Raw genomic sequence first — 6908 nt, forward strand, 5'->3', positions numbered from 1 at the left:
TGCTTTTATATTTTAGCACACAGAGTAGTCAAGATCAAAGTGACTACCTGTACAATGAATGGCTATATACAGTTTTAATGGTTTACCCAGGGGCAGATCTAGGATTTTTAGAAGGGGGTTTCCAGTAGTAGCAGGACTCAGATGTGGGGGTCTGGGGACAGCCCCAGATGTTGACTAGGTTTAAATTTTACAATGCTTGAAATTTAATGAAACCTACTGTTTAAAACCTAGTTTCTGATTTACTGATGTTCACTAGCATTTTATATGTCATGTTTTCACCAATAATTAATATGTAGTTAGCTATAATAGATTGCTCTACTATAAATCTTTATGATTAGTTTCAAGTATTTAGCTAGCTTTATAGCTAGTCACGATCAACTTTTTGCTTCTTCATAGCTACTTAGCATTTCTCCTTCATTATCACTATTATTATCACCTTCTATATCCTCTTTTGTTTGCTCTATAGTCTTGGAAGGTTTACTGCTATGTCAATAACAGAGTGGAGAACAGTACTCTAACTTAACAGAACAGTACTCTAGCTAAGTTTGGGGATGGGGGGCAAAGTCATATGAGGTGGTTAACATTCAGGGAGTATCTAAGATTCATTAACTGCACTTAGTGTGCAAATCACAATATTAGGAAAGCCTCACAGGAAAATTTTGAAGGTTGAGATTGAATTTGAGAACAATTTCAGTGGTGCATGCGTACATGAATACGGTATTCCTCAATGACTGTCAATAAGTACTGTACAAGTAGATATCAATAAATGAAAGGTCTTTGAACTACACACATAAATTTGTAAAGATACATCTACAATATATATATATATAATTGCAGATAAATTGCATCCTAATTGTGGAACTAGCATATTCGCCATATTGTTTAATGTTTCAACTGAATGTTCTATTAGAGTATATGACTGTTCTATTAGAGTATCTCGATCTTATTATGCTCTCAAAAATACTTGTGATCCTCGAGTTTTACTGCAAGAATTATCAGTTAGCAGATAAGCATTGATGAGTATGATTGTGTGTTATATCCTATGGGTGTATAGTTGTAGTCAAGGAAGAATCAGTGTAGTACTAGTTGCTAATTAAGGGCTGGACAGCTGTTCTGAAGGAAGTAAGCCCAGCCCCAAAGTGGTTTCTGGAAATCCCAGAAACCCCCTAAATCCGCCACTGTGCAAAAAGTGGGATATAATAATGGTATTTCCAGTGGCTTATTGAATACAAATAAGCCTTAATATAAATCCTGTATTATACTCATTTTATACTTTAGTATAATCCATACTATACTATTGCATATATGGTTTCAGTTTATTTACCACATTACCTCAAATAGCTTATATCTAATATAATTCCCACGCTATACCATTGCATATATGGTTTCAGTATATTTAACACATTAACTGAAGTCTTACATGAGATTGTTAGTATAATACAGGTTATACCAAGCTTTTTTGTATTCAATAAGCCACTGGAAATACCATCTTATATCCCTCTTTTTTCACAGTGCGCTCCTGTTTACCTTTGCAATAATACTTAAGCCCTCAGGACCACTTTTTAACTACTTCATTACCATCAATCAGGATTCATGACAAACCTTGGATTTCACCTACCAATTAAGGGATAGCTACACTGTAAAAACAGAGATGTTTGAATACACCCTAGAGAGGGTGTTACACTACACCCACACCTTTAAGGGTGTTTTTCCACAGCAATATAATAGGATGTTTTGCCAAAACTATAGTGAAAATCCACAATCAAAAGTGATGCTTGGTTATTAGATTATTAATACAAAATGGTAACCCTTGTAAATGGTAATTAACCTTTGCAAAAGGTACAATAAAAGTATTAAATGTAACTGTGTTTTGTAGTGGTATGATTCTATTTCAATATAGTTAGACTTCATTTGGGGATTTAGACAGCAGAGATGTGATCCTGCTTGCACCAGTGACACCCACGCTGATACTCTCCCCCAAGGGGTCAGAATTTCTTTTGTATTCAGTGTTTACTGAACACCCTAGTGGGAGTTTTGTAACACCCTAGCTGATGGGTGTAACAAAACACCCCAAGGGAGCCCCAAAATAATGGCAGCTAGGCCACCCATAAAGTTGCAACACCTTTGTTTTTACAGTGTAGTAGTGTGTGTAGTGTTTTGCTTGGTTTTAAATGAGCGTTAAATTTTAATACAAATCTTCACAACTGTATAGAATAATGCTAGCAAAACGTATGTGGACATGTATATGTGATTGCCCACCTTTGACTTCACTGCTTCTTCTCCCTTTTTAATTTCATGGCTTGGATGTTTTTTGTATTTATATATACTAAGCGTATATTTACTGTTGATAAAATGTAAATTACAGTAAAAATACTACAATAAAGCTAAGAGCTATGTATACGTACTTAAGACAATTCAGTAATTACTGTCAGCCAGTACAGCCATTCACATGCATCTATACATCCATTCATCAAACTGAGCCTTACTGAGGTGACAATTTGCCACTTAAAGTGAAGTGTACATTTAATGTATCAATTTCTTGTCTTCGTCTTTTCATATTTATCCTTTCCACTTCATTTTGTACAACACAAAAATCAAAACTCAAGCATGGATATGGAAGAGTCATTTTCATCAGTGTTTTATTATAATATATTGCTGATAGAATTATCATGTCAAATGAAAATAACTGTCTATGATACTGATGAAATGATAGAGTATGGAGGCTTAAATTCTCTCTTAAAGCTGAAGCTAAATGTTGACTAGCTTGATCACTGATATCAGGGGTAGTAACACAGAGGTCATGTAGTGTGGTGTTATCCTTGAGACAATCACTGATTGCTATAATTCCATCATTACATAGTTTACTGCATATTTCATTGTGTGATACATCTAATTTTTGTATTGTTGTGTTAAATTGAATAGTTTTAAACAAGTCTACCGCTCCCTTGCTAGTGATGAGATTCCATGACAGGTCAAGTTGTGTTATAGTGGTATTATGTGTAATACAGTCACTGATGACTGCTGCTCTTGCATCTCCTATTCCACAATGTATAATAATGAGTGTTTTAAGAGTCCTGTTAACTTTTACAGCATTTATAATCTTGCTCATTCTGTGTACAGTTGTAAAATCCTCAAACTTGTTAATATAATGCTCATAGTATCGTACAAACTCAAGTAACATCTTTTGAAGGTCTTTCTCAGAGTGCATGCTATGTGCAAACCTGCATATCTTTGAAGCTGTTTTCCATGAAAACCGAATGTCTTTTCTCACTTTTACATCAACCATTTTACAATCCAATAATTCAAAATGTTGAAGTACTATATTGTTGTACAGACAACTGCTTATAGCTATTGCTTCATTATCAAACACATCTGCACATCTAATACTAACTTTTTGCAGTGATTTGTTTGATTCAATTGTGACCAGAAGTATGTCAAGCCCAATGTCAATGTTATGTTCATTCTCCACAGAAATATATGCTGCACCAGAAATGCTAGTTTGCTGTATTGCATGATTGGTACTAAGGCAGTAACTGATGGCTGGAATTATTCCATCACACAGTTGCATTATGTCAAGTTTTAACAAAGTTGTGTTGGTTTGAAGGCAATCTCCTAAATATTTTATACCAACTTTTGTTACACCTTCATTATATGACATCTTTAACTCTTGTAATTTGTTATTTTGTCTCAAACTATTAATAATGTCTATAATTCCACTGTCAGACAATTTATTACCTGAAATATCTAGCACAAGTAATGATGAGTTACTTTGAATTCTTTTGCAATAATGCGTGCCCCTTCATCAGACATTCCAGTGCAGGCCATGATAAGCTCTTGTAAAGCTTTAGTATTTTTGAGAAAGACACCAATGAATTTAATTACACTAACCGACAGTGGATGAACCTTATTATTCGAGGAAATATTAAGTATCTGTAAAGATGTGCTATAGTGAGCAATATCTTGTACAATCTTCCTCATTGCCTTGTTAGTTATGTTGTTATTAGAAATGTTTAGTTCTTTTAGGATGTTCAACTCTATACATTTGCCTATTGTCAGTGCCTCATCACTATCAATATCATACTTGTTAATGTGAAGCTTTGTTAATGTCTTATTCAATCTAATTGCTTCAGCAGTTATATCTAAAAGCTTAATGTCCTTGAACTGTTTTCTCATGATCAAGTGAAGTTGCTCTAAAGAAGGATCTCTAACACAACAATAAATGATCTTGTGCACGAGTTCAGGATCATTCGATTTGATGCAGTGCCTATCACGTATACATGATTCTTTGTCATGGCCATCTTCATAACATATCACTGTATTAATAAGTTCATGGAAAACTTCATCACAAGTAATCCAATACCATGAAATATTGATCTTCTTGATTGTAGTTTCTTTTCTTACATAGTCAGTTATGTCTAAATAATCAGAACGTGATAGTATATTGTGTATACAGTCTAAAGTGTGTAGTGTCTTAGTCTCTGTGCTGGCAACCAATATGTTCGTTATCCCTTCTTTACCAATCAAATTTCTAGAAATATTTATGTGCGACAAAGTTGTGTTCACTTTGATGGCTTCAGCAATTTGTGTTGCACCTGTATTAGTAATATTATTATCAGATATGTTGAGCATTTTCAATGCGCCATTTGTTCTAAGTGAATTACTAATGGTTTTTATTCCATCATCAAATAGTTTATTGTGCGATATATCTAGTTTTTGCAAAGTCTCATTATTTTTGAGACATTTACTGATAGCCATTGCTCCAATGAAGGATATATCATTTTGTGAAACGTCAAGCTGTAGTAGTGTTTTGTTGTATTGTAAATTAATAAAAAGCTCCATCATTCCATTGTCATTGGACAATGTTTCAGATAAATTCAAGTGTGGAACCAAAAGTAGTCCATTATCACTTGACATACTCTGGTCTGATTGTGTCCCCCACAGTGAAGTAATATAATTTTTGCTGAGGCATACATACTCTATGCTTGAAATTATTTCTTTATAGTCATAAAAGAATCCTTGCAAGATACTTAATCCTTCATTGGTAATCTTGCAATCACTGAGTGTTAATGACTTACATGGTGTTTTAGACTTAAGTATATAATTTATCAAAGCCACCATATCATATGGCCGCATCTCCTCCTGAATACGAATATTTCCATCCTTAAATACAGATGAAAGAGTTTCAGGCATTTGTGTAATTTTTTTCGCTTCTAAGTAGCATTGAAATAAAAATAATATTGCTGCATAAGGAAGATATTTAGATGATAGACTTTTTGCTGATTCATAATCATTAATAATATTTCTCTGGTACTCAATAAAGTTATCACATTTTGTACCAACAATCCCCACATACATGGTCCAAACATAATCACTTAAACTACAACAACCTAACTACTAAACGATACTAGTCTATAATTCTTACTATTCACACTGGCTAAACTCGAATCTGGTGGCATGACAAAACTGGTTACCACAATCGAACGTAAAGATTAGTATTATTTAGAATACATTTGTTTTATTGAGTCATTGTCGAAGTGGACTACAGTTTAATCTGGGTTAAGATGGCACCAGACTAGTAAGGTGTATAAGTATACGTTTATATATATGTAGACAAGAGTTGTGGCCACCCGCTTTGGCTTTTTCGATCGCCATTGGCTGCTTGTAAACATTATACGTATTGGTGACGTTATAGCCCACAATCGACCTTTACATGTCAGGCTATAAAAGAATTCGAGCGATCTGTGAAGTGTCTTTCCACCTATTAGGTGAGGTGTCGTAGTGGTCTTCGCCACCGGCACTTGTGCTATGCTGCAAAAAACCGCAGCCAGTGCAATATCTGTATATTGCACTGCAGTCGGTGCATTATAACTTATAATGCACTCGTTGTGGTCTACAAAACCGCAACCAGTGCGTTATAAGTTATAATGCACTCGCTGCGGTCTGCAGCAGTGCAATATACAAATTATGGCACTGGCGGTGCCTTTGAACTGTCCACGCAGAGTGGTACATTATATAGTTATACAACGGCCACTAGTGCTCTGCCTGATATAAACGCACGAGCCTGAGGGCCGTCAGGCCCGAAGGCAAGTGCGTTTATACAGGCAGAGCACGAGTGCACGTTGTATAACTGTTATGTACCATTCACCTAATAGGTGAGGAGAGTCTCACAAGACAGCTGTAACACTTATAAAGGCCAGGTTTCTAACATCGATTGTGCATGGGTAACCAAGCCTGACGTTGCGATGAAGTTCCCCCTGCAGTACTGCAGCCACCTGAGATATTGAAAGCTAGTACGCTATGGGATATTATATCACTAACCTGCATTCGCTGTTCCACTCTCATCATGTAGTGCTCAGCATGCCAGCGTGCCATATAGACCATAGATAAAGGTAAGGTATATATTATCTATGTATAGACTAAGCACCAGACTAATCGCCATAGACTAATCGCCATAGACTAATCGCCATAGTGATTCTCTAGAGCGAAAAAAAAATCTGCTAAATAGACGGTTTAAGTAAACAATGTCACACCAACATTCAAAAAGGGAGATAGAGCCAATCCCAGTAACTATCGACCTATCTCCTTAACTTCCATATGTAGTAAACTGTTAGAACACATCCTCTACCACAGCATAATGGATCACTTGACTGCTTACCAAATACTTTGTGATAAACAGTACGGCTTCAGACCCAATCACTCTTGCGAGACCCAATTACTTAATATTGTAGAAGAAATCCAGCTATCACTGGATCATCACCATGCAGTTGACCTAGTGTTCATCGATTTCCATAAAGCATTTGATACTGTACCACACCAACGCTTAATGAAGAAACTACACCATTATGGAATTCAAGGTAACATCTATAATTGGATATTCAGCTGGCTAACAAAGAGAACGCAAAGGGTAG

At 35.5% G+C, this 6908-nt stretch overlaps 2 protein-coding genes across 2 annotated transcripts; both read right to left on the reverse strand.

The window, feature by feature from the left end:
- Nucleotides 1–2482: 2482 nt before the first annotated feature.
- Nucleotides 2483–3658, reverse strand: LOC136237671 (protein NLRC3-like). The gene has a single exon (XM_066027889.1). The coding sequence runs from the start codon at nt 3656–3658 to the stop codon at nt 2483–2485; it is 1176 nt and encodes a 391-aa protein (XP_065883961.1).
- An 86-nt stretch (nt 3659–3744) lies between these two features.
- Nucleotides 3745–5190, reverse strand: LOC136237672 (NLR family CARD domain-containing protein 3-like). Its single transcript, XM_066027890.1, has one exon. It carries the CDS (start codon nt 5188–5190, stop codon nt 3745–3747), a length of 1446 nt encoding a protein of 481 aa, XP_065883962.1.
- Nucleotides 5191–6908: the final 1718 nt, after the last annotated feature.

Source organism: Dysidea avara, chromosome 11 (genome assembly GCF_963678975.1).
Source record: "Dysidea avara chromosome 11, odDysAvar1.4, whole genome shotgun sequence".
NCBI classification, from domain to species: domain Eukaryota; kingdom Metazoa; phylum Porifera; class Demospongiae; order Dictyoceratida; family Dysideidae; genus Dysidea; species Dysidea avara.

Coding starts and splice junctions, on each gene's coding strand:
- LOC136237671 (XM_066027889.1), bottom strand. CDS start 3,658: ATGTCATATAATGAAGGTGTAACAAAAGTTGGTATAAAATATTTAGGA.
- LOC136237672 (XM_066027890.1), bottom strand. CDS start 5,190: ATGCCTGAAACTCTTTCATCTGTATTTAAGGATGGAAATATTCGTATT.